General features: G+C 55.6%; 1 protein-coding gene across 1 annotated transcript in view; it reads left to right on the top strand.

The window, feature by feature from the left end:
• Window positions 1–20041, top strand: part of MYOM3 (myomesin 3) — a 56258-nt gene that overhangs the window by 6770 nt on the left and 29447 nt on the right. Inside the window, exons 4-16 of the mRNA XM_010830245.1 lie at window positions 340–420; window positions 1250–1409; window positions 2087–2244; window positions 7102–7197; window positions 8662–8750; window positions 11000–11044; window positions 11498–11638; window positions 13056–13217; window positions 13859–14000; window positions 14983–15182; window positions 16337–16390; window positions 16791–16918; window positions 18414–18597. Of these exons, the coding sequence (XP_010828547.1) occupies window positions 340–420; window positions 1250–1409; window positions 2087–2244; window positions 7102–7197; window positions 8662–8750; window positions 11000–11044; window positions 11498–11638; window positions 13056–13217; window positions 13859–14000; window positions 14983–15182; window positions 16337–16390; window positions 16791–16918; window positions 18414–18597 (1640 nt within the window). The remainder of the gene's footprint in view (window positions 1–339; window positions 421–1249; window positions 1410–2086; window positions 2245–7101; window positions 7198–8661; window positions 8751–10999; window positions 11045–11497; window positions 11639–13055; window positions 13218–13858; window positions 14001–14982; window positions 15183–16336; window positions 16391–16790; window positions 16919–18413; window positions 18598–20041) is intronic.

Raw genomic sequence — 20041 nt, 5'->3', positions numbered from 1 at the left:
CTTGAACTCTGCATACTCTAGCCTGAGGGGGGAGGCACAGCCCCACTTTCTGGAGGCCTCCAGTCCAAGGAGGGAGGCCCAGCCCTGACCTTGGGAGATTCCTGTTGAAAGGGGAGGAATGACCCTTCTTTTTGGAGAACCCAGTCTGAGATGGGAAGCACAGCTCTGTTTTGCAGAGCTCCCAGTCTAAGAGAGGAGGCATGGCCCTGTTCTGAGACCACGGTTTGAGGAGGGCACCACAGTTGTGCCTGCTAGTACCCTGAGGTGGGTAGATGGAGCCCCCAGCCAGACCCCCAGCCAAATCTGCAGGAGCCATGATCTCTCTTTTCCCCGGGGCAGCGAGGAAGAGTACCAGTTCAGCGCTGCAGACTACGCCCTCGCGGCAGCCTTGGCTCTGACAGCCTCCTCAGAGACAACATGGTAAGTCGAGTGACCTTTCCAGAGAGCCCTGGGCTGGGAAGAGGTCATCTTGTCCAGTCCCCCGCCTCCCTACTGGGCACGCACACTCGGCTTAAAAAAAAAAAGTGCCGAAATTACACACCTAGAGCGGGTGACTAGTCAGAGGTTAAAGCCCAGGGCTGACTGACGTCAAAGCCCACTGCACCACCCTCTGATGGGCCCACAGGCAGTAGTGAGGGACCGTCCCTAGGGGAGAGGACGGGGGTCCGCGCTTCACCACCCAGCTTCCATGGCGGGGAAGGCGTCTAGGGGTAGAGCTAGGAGAAGCAAGTAAACCAGCCCACATGTCGAACACAAGCTCTGCGATAGGATGGCCTCCAAGCCTGGGAGCATCCTTAGGCCTATGTCCTGCTCCTGGCTGGCCCGGAGCAAGTCACTCAGCCTATAAAGCAAATCTCTACCCAGTCAAATGGGGAGACTAAGCCTGTCCGCTTGGTTGTAGTGAAAACAAGAGGAACCCTGGCTTGTGAAAGACCCTTGTGAACTGTATCGATAATATTAAGTGTTAGTCATTCAGTCGTGTCCAGTTCTTTGTGACCCCATGGACTGTAACCCGCCAGGCTCCTCTGTCCATGGGATTCTCCAAGCAAGAATATTGGAGTGGGTTGCCATGCCCTGCTCCACCTTCTAAAACCCAGACCCATTCAGGGGATGTTGGAGGCAAGAAAGGATTAAAGTTGCCCTGTCCTCAAGAAGCTTCAAGCGTGGCCGGCAAGGCCAGGCATAGGAGAGGCTGGGCCAGGGTGCGCCCCCAAGGGCTCTCCGCCTCTGACGGCCTCTGTCACCGCAGGGAGGCCCAGCTGAGGCGCCAGACCAGCACCGTGGAGCTGGAGGAGCGGGGGCAGAAGCGGGTGGGCTTCGGCAACGACTGGGAGAGGACAGAGATCGCCTTCCTACGGACCCAGTGGCTGCTGCGCCAGAGACGAGACCGGAAGGCACTGAGACGGCGGGTGAGAGGGGTGGGCGGGGGCTTCCGGGGCCCTGAGACCTGCAGCCCTTCTCGTGCTGCCCGCCCCGACCCTACCCCCTTCTCCAGAAAAGCTGGGCCTCCCAGGGCCCCCACCTTCCAGCTGCATGACCTTGGGCAAAGCAATGACTCTAACAGAGACTCAGTTTTCTCATCTGTAAAATGGACATATGTGGTCCACTGCTGAGCGTCGACATGGGAAGTAAATAAGAACACGCTTATAAAACCACTTTCCTAGAACACAGAAGACGCTCGGGAAATGTCAGGGATCTGAAGCCACCTCCGTACCCCATCCCTGGGCAGGACAGGAACAGCTGTAAATACTTACATGGTTGTTGTCACTGCCCATGTTTTTCACGTAGTGACCTAAGTAATCCTCCCTACACTCCCACAGGAGGGTGGGGCAATATGATTATCATCCCCATTTTACAGATGAGGAAACAGAGGCCTGGCCTGTGGTTGGTCTCATAGCCCGTAAGTGGCAGAGTTTGGCCTTGATTCCAGGTCAGGTCCCAAAGCCCCATGCCCTGCCCCCTGTGCCATGCTGCCTCTCAGCCACTGGCAAGGAGAGTCCAGCCTGGTGTCAGGGGAAAGGTAACAGCAAAGATGGCGGAGGTGGTGCCCCGGCTCCTGGGACTCACAGACCCTTCCTGCCTCCAGACAGAGGAGAAGGTCCGGGAGGCCAAGGAGCTGCGGGAGCTGTGTTCCGGCCGTGGGCCCTGGTTCTGGATCCCTCTGCGCTCTCACGCGGTCTGGGAGCACACCACGGTCCTGCTGACCTGTACCGTCCAGGGTTCGCCTCCACCCCAGGTCACCTGGTAAGCCCCCGGGGCAAGAGACAAGGGGTCCTTGCCCTGCCTTCAGGCTCCGGGCCTCAGGGATCCCTTGAATGTGACTTCCTTACACCCAACAGCTCCCCTCCAGGGGCCCAGTCCCTTCCCCAGAAGTTCCTGCTGCCTTAGAAAAGCCACAGACCCACAGCCCTGAGCTCTGCCCACCCCCAAACAGAGCAGCAGCTGCTGGGGAAGCTCAGGAGGGGTTATTCTTAGCTGCCTCCCAGCCAGCCTGGGGCTAGAGGTCTGGGCCACCCGGGGAGCCAGCACTTGTGAAAATATGATTCTAGTGGCATGAGAAGGCAGCTGCCCCGAGCTGGGCATCTCCAGGGTTGCAGGAAGATGGCGGAGACAGGCCCAGGGTCAGGGCAGGAGAGGAGGCAGGGAGGGTGGGGGCTCTCAGTGAGAAGGAGAGCTTACTCTCTCCACGGCTTGCTCTCTCTGCTAATTCTGTGTGTGGTCTCAGCTATGGTTCAACCACTCTGATCCTGCCTCAGTTTCCTGATCTGTGAAAGGGGTTGAAGACCTCCTGTCCAGCTTGCCTGTGTTAAGGATTTAATACCACAACAATGTGGAAGCCCTCAGAACTTGAAAGCTGCTGGGAAAGCAGGAGGTCCCATTCCTGGGAATGTACTCATAAAAGAACCATGGAGTTGAGGCCTTGCTGGCATAGGGGAGCGGAGGCAGGAGTCTTCTGAAAGGACCTCGGGAGGTGGGCATGGCAGCACCTGGGGTCTCACTTCACCCCAGAGGGAAATGTGTCATTCACGCAGCTGAGTTCAGTCTATCCCGAGCTCCCCAGGGTCTGAGGCCCATTGTCAGGTATGCTGAGAGACAAGGAAGAAATTTCAACAAATATTTACCAGGAACATAATCTGTCCCAGGCCCTGGCTTGGGCAGTGAGGCATAGAAATGACCCAGACACATCTCACCTCAAGGAACTCTCAACCCAGAAGAGAAATGTCAACGCAATGAAAAATATATCCAAAGGCGATATTTGAGGTAAAAGAGTGGAGGTGAAGAAGGACTGTAGCTGCCTCCACCTGGAGAATCCAGGAAGGCTTCTCAGACGAGGTGACATATAAGCCCGATCTCAAGGGTGAACAGACCAAGGTTTTGGTAGGAGAGAGAAGGTAAGCACACAAATAACTGAGGTCACAAAGGAAAAAGCAACATCTTACACTTGAACTTCCCTTACACTGACCCAGCACTTTTCCTCTCGTTTGAACCTCTGGGCCATTCATGAGGTTAGGACTATATCCCCATTTCACAGGTGAGGATATCGAGGCTCAGAGAGATAGTGTGACTGGTCTAAGGTCACACAGCTAGTGCGAGCCCAGATTCAAATTCAGGTCTCTTGCCTCCCAGCCCAGATCTCTACTGGCCAAGAGAGTAGGAAAGTGATCATTACAGTTGTTTTTTGGTTTTGTTTTTCTTTAAAGCATCTATAATGCCTCTGAAGTGAGAGAAAGGGAAAGAACTTAGGCCAGGAGCAATCCAGAAAAATGTCCTGAGGGAAGTGTCATTGCTGGTCACTGCCAGATGGCATTCATTCAAATTCTGTGGGGACCAAGGCAGTCGGGAGGAAGACCTGAGCTAAGTGGCAGTCAGCCTGGCGGCCAAGCCCTGCCCTGCCCTGGCACCAAGGCCCACATCTAAGGCATTCCATGGGAGCCTCTTGGGAGGGAGGCTTGTTTCCACCCCTGCCAGCAAGGTTGCCACAACAAGGAGCTGAGCAAGTGGTGGAGGCCAAGGCCAGGCCCACCTCCAACCGGAGGGACTCAGGGGACCCTGGGGGCTCCAGGCTTTGGGGATCTGGTTTCCTATCATCAGGCACCTCTGGCAGGGCCAGCTCATCCTGGATTGGCCTCCAGAGCTTCACCCAGACCCTGGTAGAGACCCAGCCCAAGTCAGCAGGACGATCATGGCTCCACAGGCTTGTCAGGAGAGTCCATTCATTCAGCAATTATTGAGCACTTCCTGAATGCAGGGGCAACAAGAGGGCACATCAGACAAGGTCCAGGCTGGCTGTGTTTACTCTGCAGAAGTGGGTCCTGGCCACCGTTCATGAACATCAGAACCACTCTCCCAGGTCAAGCTGCCTGCAAAAGTAAAGCGGACACCAAAATATGGCAAATTCCCTGGCCATCCAGTAGTTAGGACTCAGTTCTCTTACTGCCAGGAGTGCAGGTGTGATCTCTGGTCAGGGAACTAAGATCCCACGAGCCACGCAGTCAAAAATTTTTTTCATTTTATAAAAGAGGTTGAGGGTGGCAGGAGGAAAAATACCCACCAGAATATGTAAGGGAAAATCAATTTAGATAAATAATAAAAAAAATCTCACTCTTTTATGTAGGCCTCGCTGAGCCAGGCTTTGGGTTGGGCGCCTGCCTCAGTTTTCTCGTTTAATGCTGTTTAATGATTGGCTGCCATTCAGCCTCATCCACACAGCCAAGCCTTCAAGGGCCTGAGGAACCAGCAGGAGACTGGCGCCCAGAGTGGGGCAAAAAGAGAGCTGAGGTCCTGGGCTGTCCAGGTCATGCCCAGAGCTGCAGCTGCTGCTTTTTCTGGGAAAGGCAGAGGCTGGCCCAGGCTGAGGTGTCTGGAATGTTCCTGACAGCTGGGGGATGGGGGGGCTGACCTTGGCCCCCCAGGCCTGGGAGAGGTGGAAAGATTGGGCATCCAGATTAGGCACCACCCTCCCCACAGAAGATTTAACTGGGCTCCTTTCAGAAGAGGGCACGGCCTGACGGCCATAAGGTGGAGATTGAGCACAGCACTGTTTGGTTGCCGTGGAGACAAACAGGGCATGGGGGGTGGGCGGATCCAAGGAAGGTGATATACTGAGGCTGGGGCGCCCTCTTTTGGCCAAGGCCTCCTCTTTGACCTCAACCACCACTGGGGCTGGGCTTCCCTGGTGGCTCAGCTGGTAAAGAATCCGCCTGCAATGCAGGAAACACCAGTTCGATTCCTGGGTTGGGAAGATGCCCTGGAGAAGGAATAGGCTACCCACCCCAGCATTCTTGGGCTTCCCTGGTTGCTCAGATGGTAAAGAATCCTCCTGCAATGCAGGAGACTTGGGTTCAATCCCTGGGTTGGGAAGATTCCCCTGGAGGAGGGCATGGCAATCTACTTCAGTATTCTTGCTTGGAGAATATCATGGACAGAGCCCAGCGGGCTCCACTCCATAGGGTCGCCAAGTGTCAGACATGACTGAAGCGACTGACCATGCTCACACACACACCTCTGGGGCTGACTCTTCACATAAAGGGTTCATGGACACAGAGGCCCAGAGAAGGGGAGTGATTGGCCCTAAGTCACACAGCAAACAGTGTCAGGAACCCAGGCCTCCTAACTTTCACAGACATTCACTCATCAGATCTCCAGAACATACCCCAGTGGGCTGTGGGCAGACGCAAGGACGCCTGGCTGTCCAGGGCTTGCAGCAGAGGGAACAAAACTTCACAGAAAACAAAAGGAAGTATCCAGGGTACAGTGGGGTGGGGCCATGGTTGGGAGTCACCTGGCAAGTTTCCAAATAACTGATGCCCAGATTCTACACCCAGAAATTCTGATTTCATGGATCCAGGCTAAAGCCTGGGCATGGAGTTTTTTTAATGACTTAAAGAAGATAGATATTTTTCCCCCTTTCATGTAAATGTCTGATGTAGACGGGGAGGGGCTGCAATGGCGACTCCACCCCTCAGCTTAGGGACTCAGGCCTGTTCCCATGCACTGCTGGAGACCTCGGGTCTTCCTGGTTCAAGATGGCAGCCGTATTTATGGCCGTATTCTTGCCTCAAGATTGGAAGGAAAGATGATGTGAAAACGGGCAGAGTGTCGTCAGAAGCAGCCACGTGACACTTGGACTTATTTCTGTTGACAAGACTTAGTTTAGTCACGTGGTCACACCTAGCAGAAGCAGAGACTAGGAAACATGTTAGATCTACTTTAGAATAAGAGGAGAATGGCTGGTGGAGAACAACGAGAAGTTTATGTTTTAATATTTATTTAATTTATGTTTGGCCGCACTGGGTCTTAGTTGCAGCTTGTCTCTAGTTGCAGTGTAAGGGCCTCGCTGTCCTGTGGCATGAGGGATCTTAGTTCCCAACCAGGGATCAAACCCACATCCCCTGCACTGGAAGGTGGATTCTTAACCACTGGACCACCAGGGAAGTCCCTGCAATGAGCAGATTCTGATGCAAATTCTCAAAGGCTTACATTCAGACTCTGAGCATGGAGATTTTTAAATGAGATGGTTGGATGGCATCACCAACTCAATGGACATGAGTTTGGGTAAACTCCAGGAGTTGGTGATGGACAGGGAGGCCTGGCGTGCTGCAGTCCATGGGGCCGCAAAGAGTCGGACATGACTAAGTGACTGAACTGAACTGAACTGGTGATTTTAACAAGAACTGAGATTAAGAACTGTTGTCCTGAGGGTTGACAAAAAGGAAGGGGTGGAGAACTTTCCTTGGTACCCCTTCAGAGAGGAAGGAAAAGCTGGAGCCTAGTCCTTGGGGGTACCCCTGGTAAGGGAAGGGGCAGATACCCCTAATTATGGCTCCCTCTTCTCTGCCCTCCAGAAGGGAATAAACACTTGAGCATCCATAACCTTCAAACTTTACATATCTTATCCCATTTAATCATCACAACAACACTGCAAGATCAGCGCAGTTATTATTCCCATTTCACAGATGAGAAAACTGAGGTTTGGAGCTGCCCTGAGTCACACAGATGAATAAGCAGCACAAAACTGAGGTTGGAATCCAGGTCTAAGAGGCTCAGGATCCTTCCTGCTCAGAACCACGTTGCCTCCCACACTCCACTGTGTCTCCGCAGGTACAAAAATGACGTGAGAATTGACCCCCGCCTCTTTCCTGCCGGCAAGTATCGAATCACCAACAACTATGGACTGCTGACACTGGAGATCAGGAGGTGAGACCACGAGCCCCAGAGAGGCGCACGGTCCCAAGCCCCGGCGCTACCAAGGCCGGAGCAGGTCCAACCCCTCCTCAGAGCTAGGAACCACGTCAGCCTCAAAATAGTAAATGTGGGATGGACCCTCCTTTAACTCCTATAAAGTCAGATCAAATAGGTCTGAAGTGGGGCCCAGGAACTGGTATTTAACAGACACCCCCATGTGATTCCAATGTCTTAGAATACACAGTGAGAAATCTGGACTTGGCTAGCAGCTAGGCATGTGGGGAGAGTTCCTTGCTGGGAGCGAGAACACACACACATACACACACCCGTGCGTGCAAGGGGAAGCAGAAGAGAGAGTTAGGTAGGCCTTTCAGGAGGCAGTGAGTCTTAAGCACTGTGTTTAAGGAAGAGGCAGCGTGCTTGGAGAAAATGAGCACAATATTCCCCAAAGTACGCACTGTTCATATGAACTGCCAGGCGCTGAGCTCCTGCAGGTGCCAAGCCCTGTGCTCGCTGCTTTCCGAACGTAGTTGTCAAAGCCCACCCTCATTCTCTCAAGGAAGCATTGTTGCATCCATGTAACAGATGAGAAAACTGAGGCTCTGAAAGATTAAGGCTCTTGCACAACTTGTACAGGGCAGGGCCTGGGGTTGAGTCAACTCTTTTCACCTGGGTTCTTCCCAATACACCAAACCCTCCACCTCAACCCACTGGGGCTCTGGGAGACACGAATATAAACAGGAGGCTCCAGAAGCCAAGTGGGGCTGCGTGGACATAAATACCAGACCCTCCAAGGCTCCACAGGGAGGTGCCCCATGGACCGCACCGTCGGGGACAGCACGCAGGGCCGGGGCAGCCTTGGGGAGCAGGTGGAACTGACCCGCAAGTAGGGGAGAAGAGGGGGCCCCAAGGGGCCTCTCTGCTTGCCGATGGGGCCAGATACGCCCTGCTGCCACGGTGGCCCTTGGATGGAGCCAGCCCCAGGCTCCACAAGGAACAGGGTTGGTCTGGCTGGTGGTGAGCCCCAGGCCTGGGCTTGAGAACACCTGGGCAACTGGCCCAGGTCTGGCACAGGCTGGCGGTGTGCCCGGGCATCTCCTGCTCCAGAGTTCTGCCCAGGAGGTGTTGACAGAGCAGGGAGGCCGTGCCTGAGAGCGGGCTTGTCCCCTTGAAGTGGGGTTGAATTCCAGTTGTTCTATGGCTCTGGACCAGTCACTTAGCTCAAATGATATCCTAACAATTGTATTTTCAAAGCACTTTCACCTTAAGCTGCGGTGTTGTTTTCCCCGGTTTTCAAAGGAGGGCCTGGAGGTGTAGAGAGGGACGGGGGCAGCCCAAAGTCACCCAGCTTCTCAGGGGCAGGCCCTGACCTAGAGCCTCCCATAACCACCCCCTTCCCCACTCCCCTGCTCTCGGGACTTGAGTTTTCCGTGGAGCCCAGCAGCCTCGGGGAAACATCTCCCTCCTCCTTTTCAGATGTACCGTTGAGGACGCAGCCACCTACACAGTGAAGGTCAAGAACGCCTACGGCCAGGCCTCCTCCTTTGCCAAAGTCCTTGTCCGCAGTGAGTCCTCCCGTGCCCAACAGGCCAGGCAGCCCACAGCAAACCCTGGACAGGCAGATGAGGACGCGGGTCTGCGCCAGACTCGGGGCGCGGCAGGGGTATTTGTCCTGGGATTGAGTAATCAGAGCAGCCACTGGGACTCCTGCTTCCCCAAGGCCTTCAGAGCAAGCGAGATTCTCCACCCTCAGGCTATACAACCTGTATCCCAATTCAGTGCCTGTTCGAGAGCAGGCTTGTCCCACCGGGGTGGGCTTGGGGCCAGATCCCAGGACTTCTGGACAGGCGGCCTGGTCCCCAGCAGGGGCAAAGGCCGAGTCCTACCACCTCCCCTGCTGACGCTCACTGCCCTTTTTAGCTTCTGGTGCGTATTTCCCAGTTAGCTTAGGCTCCTCTTGGGCATTGATCAGAGCCCAAAGCAGAAGAGACCCTTGAGTCCACCAGACCCTAGACCACAAGCTTCCTCTGATGCTGATGGGGCGTGTGAGCCTGGGCGCCACCTCGCTTCCCTGACCTCCCCACCTGCAAACGGGGAGCCCTCCTGCCACCTCAGATGCTCCCGTGGGTTAAATGAGATGGTTTAGGTAGAGCTTGGCTGCAGCAAGCTCTTGGGGAAAGATAATCCTCCTCCCCACCCTATCAGCCCATGGCCCAGGCAGTCTAGCCAAGAAGGCCACAGCTTTGAGCCTAAGTTCAGTTCAGTTCAGTCGCTCAGTCGTGTCCGACTCTTTGTGATCCCATGGACTGCAGCACTCCAGGCCTCCCCGTCCATCTCCAACTCCCGGAGTTTATTCAAACCCATGTCCGTTGAGTCGGTGATACCATCCAACCATCTCATCCTCTGTCGTCCCCTTCTCCTCCCGCCATCAGTCTTTCCCAGCATCAGGGTCTTTTCAAATGAGTCAGCTCTTCGCATCAGGTGGCCAAAGTATTGGAGTTTCAGCTTCAACATCAGTCCTTCCAATGAATATTCAGGACTGATTTCCTTTAGGATGGACTGGTTAGCCCAAGGCCTTGCCCTAAGGACCCAGAAAGAGAAACTCCATGTATGCAAATTCAAACACACACTCACTCACACACACTCACACACATACTGGGTGGCAGGCAGGCTGGAGTCCAGCCCCACCCCCCCAGCTCTCATCATTCCTTGTTAAACTGTCCTTCACAGCCTTTCCACCCCTCTTCCCTATTCCCCAAATAGCTCTTGGGAGGCAGTTGTCCCCGCTGCTGGGCCAGGCTCTCTGGGTGGAATCTGAGCCGTCCAAAGTCGAGTGCAAGGTCAGGCATCAGGCCCTCCGACCCTGCCTCCCTCTGTCCGCCTCTCCTTTCCATCACCTCCTCTGAATCCCCATCCCTCCCTCCATCAGAGCCTTCCCAGGGACCAGTGTCATGCAGTGGTTTCAGGCTCTTGGGGTGCTCGCTGGGTGATCATGCCTGTTTCCCCATCTGTATTAGAGGATAATGATGTCACCTACAGACAAGGCTGCTGTGAGGATTAAATGCCTTAAAAAGCAGCACGTGGTGCGTGCTATGTGAACAAAAACTGTTCTCACTGTCCCCTGGTGATCTGTGTCCACACCACCTTGGACTTCACCCTGAAGCCACCAGGAGTTTTTCCTAGTGCTGCCCTGAACCTACCAGAAATCCCAGTCTGACCATGCTCCACCTCTAGGACTCTGTGACCCTAGTAGTGGGTGGGTTTTGTCCATGGCGATTTTCCAGGCAAGAATACTGGAGTGGGTTGCCATGCCCTCCTCCAGGGGATCTCCCCAACCCAAGGATCAAACCCAGGTCTCCCACATTGCAGGTGGATTCTTTACCATCTGAGCCACCAGCGAAGCCCAAGAACACTGGAGTCAGTAGCCTATCCCTTTTCCAGGGGATTTTCCTGACCCAGGAATCGAACCTGGGGTCTCCTGCAATGCAGGCAGCTCTTTACCAGCTTTACCAGCTGAGCTACCAGGGAAGCTCTTGGGAAGGAAAACACCATTTATTGAGCACCAACTATATGCCAGGGTCCTGCTAAGGGCTTTGTTCATGTGAACTCAGGTATTCAGAACCCACCTCCACCCCCAACAGGTAGGACTCAGGAAGGAACCAAGGCACAGATAGGCCAGGGAACGTTCTCCGAGCCTTAAAGGGAGGCCCTGCTAGACCAGGAGTTGAACGCACACCCAGAGGCCATGCCCCCAAAACCCAGTAGGAGTGAGGGTGCTGAGCCTTCTCCAACTCCCATTTGCTCTGGGTTTCAGCTTACCTGGGGAAGGATGCTGGCTTCGATTCGGAGATGTTTAAAAGTAAGGAGGCTGGGGAGGGACGGGCTTTCAGGGAGGAGGTATCTGGGGTCCCTTTAGAATATAACTGTCCATTCCCCACAAAGGGATGTCCACGTGGGGATTGCCTATAAACTGTTAATACTTGTGGACTGGCTTCTGGGGGCCCCTAGGCACCTCAGAGCTGCCCCTGGCCACTGGGCTGTCCAGTGGCCAAAGCTGAATGAGAAAAAGGCAAAGCCAAGCAGACAAATGGATATTTACCATTTCAGTTCACGTAGTACCACCTAAAGACATCTCTTCCCCACCCGCAGCCCCCAGCATCAGGCTCTTCTCGTTAAGACCACCTGGAGAACTGTGAATCTTGACCCAAAGGAGTGGGGACACCCCAGAAGGTCCTCCTCACTCCCATCTAAGCCCCAGGCTAAGCTGACACGGCCTCAGAAAACTTCTGTCCTAAATTTCTGTTACCACCAGGACTGATGTTTGGCCCCAGCGTGGACTTCACATCAGTGCTGAAGCCGGTCTTCGCCCGTGAGAAGGAAACCTTCTCCCTGAAGTGCCTATTTTCAGAAGATGTGTTGGACGCCGAGCAGAACATCCAGTGGTTCCGAGATGGTGAGGAACCCCGGTCCCAGCCCCCAGCCTGCAGAGGCAGAGATAGACCCCTGGTGGAGAGAGGAACTCAGCTATGCCTCTCCCCTAACCCGTACAAGCCGAGTGATGAGCATGGACGAGGCAGAGGGAAGCTGAACACGCCAGGTGGGCTCAGATCAAATCACCCTGCCAAGGGTCACTGAGTACTCACAGTGCCAAGCCTGCACTGGGTGCCAGGCCAGGGGGAGGCACAGACACGCCGTTAAGTCAGGGGGCCCTCCATCCGAGAGAGGGCAGGAAGCCGAAACACAACTGCAGCCTCTGCCCCTCTAGAGCCTCTGGTTGAGAGCCCTTTATGCACACGTGATCGCCATCAGCACCCTCGGGTGAGGACGTATGAAGCAACAGGAACAGAGGCAAGCGCAGGAGGCAGGTCAGCCTACGGAGGGTCAGGGCACTTGCCTCGGGCTTTTCAGAGTCAGTTTGTGGGTGCAGGCAAGAACTGCTACTCGTGAGCTGGAAGACCTCTGGGGGATCACAGGCCAGGGCTGGGGAAGGCCCAGTCAGCTCAGGCAGGAAGAGACGGACCAGCCAGGGAGGAGGCAGACGGCTGGACCTCCTGCCCTATTCATGACCAAGCCAGCAGCCGAAGGGCCAGGAGTGCAGCACCCTCAGCAGCTTGAGCCTAGGGAGGTGCCCCTTGGGGGGCTGGGGGCAGAGGAGTAGAGAAGCCACGAGCCCTGAGAAACAGCTGTGATAACAGGCCGAGATATCCCCCAGACCCGTAGATCCTTGGGAACAGAGGTGCTGACAGGCAGGAGGGGCCTTTGCAGGGACAAGGAGCAGCATGGTGCACAGCAGGACCTCGGGTGAGGCCTGGAGCCCCTGGCCCCTTCCCTGAGTCCCCAGCCCTCTCCCTAAGGTCCCAGCTGCCGACCTCCCACCCTCCTCCCCGACCCTGACCCTCCTCACCAACACCCCAACCCTCTCAGTAAGTCCTCTCCCCCTTTCCTGAGTCCCCATCCCCTGAACAAGCCCCCTCCCTTCCTTGAGCTCACAACCCCCACCCACCAAGCCCTATCTCCTTCTTTGAGCCCCCAGCCTCCCAAAGAGCCTCTGCCTCTCACACCAGGCCCCCACTGCTCTTGTTTCCACTTTCTCAGAGAACCTCCAACTCCTCACCGAGCCAGCAGCCCCCGGCCCCTCCCCGGGTGCTCCCACCCCCACCCCAACCCCACCAAGCCTGCTACAGAGGAGAGTTCAGAGACCACCTTGGCAGAGTCCTGAAGGTCACTACTCCCTTCCCCAACTCCCCAGCAGAGCCTCAGGCTCTAGCCTGGCCAACCGCATCTCTGCCTGTGAACCCCGAAGCACCTATGGGTTCCCGGCTGAGCTCCAGATCCCCCAGGAGCTCACCCTGGAACCCCTCTCCCCACAGGGAGGCTGCTGAGGTCCTCCGGCCGCCGGCAGATCCTCTACGCTGACCGCCAGGCAGTCCTAAAGGTGGCCTGCGCCTACAAGGAGGATGAAGGCCTCTACACAGTCCAGGTGCCTTCGCCCTTTGGGCTCCGGGAGCAGAGCGCCTACGTGTTTGTGAGAGGTAAGGGGTGGCTGGAGGAGGGCGCCCAGCCAGAGCCCAGGGACCAGGACTCTGCCTTGACCGACTTGCCGTGGGACACGTGGGCGAGCCCCCAGCTCCTTGGGGCCTCGGTGTCCCAGCTATGTAGTGAATGCGGGTGTTGAGGCCGAGTCTTTGTAACACTGCCCATGACCCTCCAAAGGGACCCAGCCTGAGATTCTCAGGCTTGGAGCTAGCTGGAGAGGAGGGCTGAGCGTGGGCTGGCATCCTTCTAGTCCTGCTTGATTTCTGCTTCCGGGTTTTGCCGCTTCACTGGCTGGGTGACCTTGGGCGATTGGCTTTTCCTCTAGGAGATTCAGTATTCCCACCTGCAAAACGGAGAGTTGCTCTGGGACTCAAAGATGAATTGTGCCAATTGCTCAGGCAGATGGTGTAGAATGGGCCCCTAATAAACTGGACTCCCACCCACCTACCCCTAGATGCTGCTGTTTAAAAGAACAGGCTGTCATTCAGGTCTTGGTCTTCAAGATCAACTGCACCCCTGGGGGGTTCGTGAGAAGAAGGTGCTGGGTGGGAATGGGAGGGGATTGGTTGCCGAGTGACATTGACTAGAAGAGCCGCCCCTACTCTCTTCCCACGCCCCTCACCATCCCGGGTTTCAGATGCTGCGGCCGAGAAGCCAGGGGTCCCCGGCTCCCCCTTGAACGTTCGATGCCTGAATGTGAACAGAGACTGCCTCATCCTGACCTGGACCCCGCCCAGCGACACCCGGGGCAACCCCATCACTGGCTACTCCATCGAGCTGTGAGTGGGTCTCTTGAGTGGCAGAGCCCGCGGGGGGAGATGGTTCTGTGAGAACAAGGGCGGGGCCACAGGAAACAGGGACCGCATGCCTCTCCTGGGGACAGGGCAGGAGGTAGGTGTGTTATTTAGGGGCAACAGAAGGGCGTCCACCTCTGGAGGCAGCCGCTGCCCCTGGGCCCTTTACGGCACAAGCTGACCCTGGCAGGGGCAAACATCAGTGCTTGAAGCCTGAGCACACGAGGCTTCGGTGGCTACTCGCCTCCCTGAGTGACAGAGACCCAGGAGCACTGAGCCTGGAGGGAGGGGCTTCCCAGGAAGGGGAGGGCCTGGACGCGCCGCCTCCTCCACCCGCCAGCTCCGAGGCCCTAGCTGGAGGTAAGGCCTAATCCAACCACTTGAATGCTTACAACAATCCCTATCTGAGGGGGTAGGGGATGCTCTCGTGCTCCATTCTACAGATGAGGAAACTGAGGTACACTGCCCCATCCAGCCAGTGCGAGGAATGGCGGTACCCAGAGGGTGTAGAGATCCCAGACTCTGAGGGTCACCCTAGAACACACACCAACAGGGGAGTGGACAGTCCTCTGGGGAAATACTAAGTCACCCACTCATGAGCCATGTGACTTGGGCAAGTCATCTCACTCTTTAAACTCAGATCCCATTGGTAGAGTGAAAGTAATCACACCTAACCTCAAGGACCTTCAGGATTAAACAAGATGATGGATGTGATGGGCACAGCACAGCTCCAGCCCACAGGAGAGTTCCATGAAAGGCACTAGCTCTTTCGATTAGCATCCTGGTTGGTGAGAAGGCCTCCTGCGGACCCAAGGCTGGAGCCAGGCTTTTAAATGGAGAGCAGGTGTTTCCCTGGCCGAGACGAGCTGGGCGGACAGCCCAGGGTAGGGGAATGTCCTGGTAGAGGCTCAGACTGGGAGGGTGTGAGTCACGGGCAGGGGCTGAAGCCGGGGCTTCTCTCCCACAGGTGCCAGGGAGAGTCCGAGGAATGGGTGCCGTGCCACCAGGCTCCCGGCGGGACCTGTCGGTGCCCAATCCAAGGCCTCATCGAAGGCCAGAGCTACCGGTTCCGGGTGAGAGCTATCAACAGAGCGGGCAGCAGCGTCCCCTCCAAGGCTTCTGAGCCGGTTGTCATGGGCGACCGCGACGAAGCTCAGAGGAAGACAGGTGGGCACAGAGGCCCTGAAGGACATGCTAGAGCATCTGTCAGGGCACACCCAGGACTGCCTCACACAGGAGACAGGCGAACGGCCCCCATTCTCAGCCCTGGTCCAGGAGACGCGACGCAGCCCAGCCCTCAGGAATCCCCAGTCTGATGGAGGAGACACAGCCTCAGTTCAGTTCAGTTCAGTCGCTCAGTCGTGTCCGACTCTTTGCGACCCCATGGACCGCAGCCCACCAGTCTTCCCTGTCCATCACCAACTCCCGGAGTTTACCCAGACTCATGTCCATTGAGTCAGTGATGCCATCCAACCATTGCATCCTCTGTCGTCCCCTTCTCCTCCTGCCCCCAATCCCTCCCAGAATCAGGGTCTTTTCTAAGCAGTAAATTCTCCACATCAGGTGGCCAAAGTATTGGAGCTTCAGCTTCAACATCTGTCCTTCCAACGAACACCCAGGACAGATCTCCTTTAGGATGGACTGATTGGATCTCCTTGCAGTCCAAGGGACTCTCAAGAGTCTTTTCCAACACCACAGTTCAAACGCATCAATTCTTCAGCGCTCAGCTTTCTTTATAGTCCAACTCTCACATCCAAACATGACTACTGGAAAAACCATAGCTTTGACACAGCCTCAGGGACCCCTAGTCTGATGGAGGAGACACGGTGCTGTCCTTAGCAGCCCCTAGCCTGAGGGGGAGGTAGAGCTTGTCTGATGAAAGAAACACAAATCTTAGCACCAGATGCTAATCTGGGGTGAAACCACAGCACCTTCTTCAGATGCCCTTAACCTGCAGGAGGGAAACTGCCCTGACTCAGAAGCTCCCAGCCTGGAGGGTGGAGGTGGGGAGGCAGAGAGTGGGGGACACAGCCCTCTCAGCCCCGAGGAGTCACCCTGACATGGGTGTGCTGTGCCCTTGGAATCCGACCCCATTGCTCCTCCTTTCTGTGCCCCTTTGCCCCCAGCGGGCAGAGCACCTCTGGGGTCTGAGAATGCCACCTGCCCGAGGACACACAGAGAGGGGCCGAGAGGTCAGGACCAGGAGAAGGGGGAGGAATTTGCCCCCAGGGCGGGGCAGGCCCTGCCCTGTCCCTTCCTGACCCAGCCACACACCCTGCAGCCCTTAGTTCTCCACTAATGGGTTCCATTCTCCACCCTAGAGATTCCCTTTGATATGGGAAAAACCATCACGGTCAGCACAGATGACTTTGACGGTATGTGTGAACCCCCTGACACCCTGACACTTGGCCTTAAGACTCCAGCACTGCCCCCCTTGTGGTCTGGAAGCTGGGACACAAACTGACCCGAGGCAGAAGTTGTCTGCGGGCATGGATGGGGTGGTGAGCATGGGCAGAGATCCAGGTGGGGGGCCAGGCTCTCGGGTGGGTGACTGCGCCCCTCCTGGGGGAAGCAGACATTGGGGAAAGTCTCCAGCAGGACGTGGGGAGACCTGGGCTCTGGTTCCAGCCCTGCCCTGCCCAGCCTTGCTGGGTGACTGAAGCAAGTTCCTGCCCCTTTTCTGGGCCCTGGCCCTGTCCTCTATGAAGTGGGGGGCTGAGAGCTGGGGTCTCTAAGGGCCCACACATCTCAGCCCCTGGGCGACTCTGGTTCCAGACTTTGTGACCATCCCCTCACCCCCGACTAACGTTCATGGCAGCGAGATCCGTGAGGCCTACGTGGTTCTGGCCTGGGAGGAGCCGAGACCCCGGGGCAAAGCCCCGCTGACATACTTCCTGGAGAAGGTATGGAGACCCCTAGGGCCCCACCCCCAGACCAGCCGGAGAAATAGAAACACTGTGGGACCAGGATGTGAGGGGGAGTGGAGGTCCAGGGAGGCGCTGAGAGACCCCAGAGGCGTCCCCTGGGGAACCCTGATGAGAATTTCCTGTCTGAAAGTCCTGAACATAGCCCTACACAGAGGCAGGGGGGTGGATTAAATGACCTTTTGAGGTTATCTCCAGCTCTGGAAGGGATTTGAAGTGTTGAGGCAAAGGGGCTACTGACATTTAGATGGAGGAACCGGAGAGGTCTCCCTGAGAAGGTGAGTTTTGAGTAAAAGCCTAAAGGAAATGATGCTTCCCTCAAAGCTCAGTCAGTAATGAATCTATCTGCAATGCAGGAGACCCGGTTCAATGCCTGAGTCAGGAAGATCCCCTGGAGAAGGAAATGGCAACCCACTCCAGTATTGTTGCCTGGAGAATCCCATGGGCAGAGGAGCCTGGCAGGCTACAGTCGATGGGATTGCAAGAGTCGGACACGACTGAGCGGCTAAGCACAGCACTAAAGGAAGTGAGGGGCCAGCCAGAGATCTCTGGGGAAAGAACATCCCAGGAAAAAAGACCAGCAAGTACAAAGACCCAGAGGCAGGGGTGGAGCCTGGCACCATTGAGGAGCAGCAGGGGGCCACGGAGCCTGGTGGGCCGACAAAGTGGGACGTGGAACATGACCAGACAGATGGCAGGAGTCAGACCACGAAGCAGCTTTTACTCTGGGGAGACTCAGGGCTTGGGAGGGTTCTGAGCAGACACAGATGGGATTTGACTTGTGCTGTAAAAGGATTTCTCTGCCTGTCATTTGGAGAAAAGATTGAAGGGAGTTAAAGTTAGAAACAGGCAGACCAGATCAGAGGCTACTGAGATAACTCAGATGGTGAGAGACGACAGTGGCTCTGGATCAAGGTTCTGGAAGGAAGCATGAGAGAGGTTAACCATGGTTAGATTCTGGATAAATTTTCAAGGTAGAGCCAGCCAGCTGGATTTGGGATTTGGGGGTATTTTTTGGTTGGTTGTTTTGTTTTATTTTTTGGCCGCACTGTGCAGCTTGTAGGATCTTAGTGCCCCAATCAGGGATCAAACCTGGGTCCTGGCAGTGAAAGCCCCAAGCCTAACCACTGGACCGCCAGGGAATTCCCCCAACTGAATTCACTGATGGAGCGTATTTGAGGGTGAGAAATGAGAGAAAGAATCCAAGAAGGCTTCCTGGACTCTGACCTGAGCAGCTGGAAGGATGGGTGCCTTTGACTAGATGTGGGCAGCACTGGCGTGGAGGCAAGTTCAGGGTCAGCTCCACGGAATGTGAGATGCTCAACGGGCATCCAGGTAGAGACATCACAGAGGCAGGTGAATCCAAAGCTCAGATATTGAGGGGCATCCTGGGGTGGGGAGAGAGGTTAATGAGAGCACGTGTGGGAAGTGCCCTCCCACTTAACCAACACCAAGTTTCTCTCCTTTGTCTCAGTCGGTCATAGGTAGTGGCACCTGGGAGGCCATCAACTCGGAAGCTCCTGTGAAATCCCCAAGATTCGCCCTCTTGGATCTGGAGAAAGGGAAGTCATACGTCTTCAGAGTGCGGGCAATAAACCAGTACGGCATGAGCGATCCCTCGGAGCCCAGCGAGCCCATCGCCTTGAGGGGGAAGCCAGGTACCTGGGATGCAGGAGACGGGCGCAGGCCAAGCCAGGCTGTCAGCACCCAAGCCTCGGGCCCCCGGTGGCTGCAGGGACAGAGCCACACACATTTCTCTGCTCCTGACCACTCTACCTATCACAAAGCCGAGAAGCAACATGATTACAGGCCTGTAAAGTTTCAGACCATCAAGAATTACATTTCTCTGGGCAAGAGGCTCTTGGAAGTACAGGCATTTTTTTTTCCAGATCAACAATTCGTGAGTTGCAGAATCCAGCTGGGTCCAGACAGGAGCTGTCTGTGACCAATACCCCTCAGGGCTAAAGGTCTCCAACTAGAGCCTGATCCCCCTCCTGCAGCCAGGATTGAGCCCCTGGGCAGGCCTCCCGCCCTCTCCTTGGTCCCATCCCCCAGCCCTGCCTCATCAGGTGGAAAGAAAGTGAAAGTGAAAGTGAAGTCGCTCAGTCGTGTCCAACTCTTTGCAACCCCATGGACTGTAGCCTACCAGGCTTCTCCATCCATCGGATTCTCCAGGCAAGAGTACTGGAGTGGGTTACCATTTCCTTCTCCAGGGGATCTTCCCCACCCAGGGATCGAACCCAGGTCTCCCGCATTGGAGGCAGACGCTTTAACCTCTGAGCCACCAGGGAAGCCCTTGTGGGATGCAACCCCTCTCAATAGCAGCACAGCATGGACCTGGGCAGGTCATTTCTGAGCTGCAAACCTTGATGTCCTCACCTGCCAAACATACTGTTCTGAAGGTCTGGTTATCACCCCTCCCTCTGGCTCCTTCCTGAGCCTCCCAGCGGCAGCTTCATGCTAGTCCTGACTTGCCAGGGTTCCCTCTCTCCTCTGAGGCCTCTGGATTGTGGGGTCTTTCTCTCTTTGATAAGACCAGACGGGTCCCTGGAGCTGCCATCACCAACGAGTCTTTTAGGGAACCAACTGCAGCACAGCCCATCTGAGAAGAGCCTGATGTGCTGCAAGGCCTGTGTGGGGAAGATTGCCAAGTCCTAGATTTGTAGTGCTCAATAATGTAGGAAAAAAAATAATATATATATATATATGCATATATTCAGGCTTCCCAGATGGTGCTAGTGGTAAAGAACCTGCCTGCCAATGCAGGAGATGTAAGAGACGCAGGTTCTATCCCTGGGTTGGGAAGATCCCCTGGAGGAGGGGCATGGCAACCCACCCCAGTATTCTTGCCCAGAGAATCCCCATGGACAGAGGAGCCTGGAGGCTCTGTTGCAAAGAGTCAGACACAACTGATGCGACTTAGCTCACATGAATGCATGTACATATTCATCGTAAGTATAAATAGGTTGGTGGGCAGATGGAGTTTTTCTTTCATTCTAGTCTGGTTAACAATTAAGCTTGATTCAGGGTTCCAGCCAGTGAGTGGTTTGTGATTGGATGTGGGCAGTCTCTGGACCACAAGGTAGCCTTAGGGCAAGGTTC

The sequence above is a fragment of the Bison bison genome, unplaced genomic scaffold (assembly GCF_000754665.1).
Source record: "Bison bison bison isolate TAMUID 2011002044 unplaced genomic scaffold, Bison_UMD1.0 scf7180017864516, whole genome shotgun sequence".
Taxonomy (NCBI): domain Eukaryota; kingdom Metazoa; phylum Chordata; class Mammalia; order Artiodactyla; family Bovidae; genus Bison; species Bison bison.
Note: the sequence above shows the minus strand (reverse complement) of the source record. Positions and strands in the feature narration are given on the sequence as shown.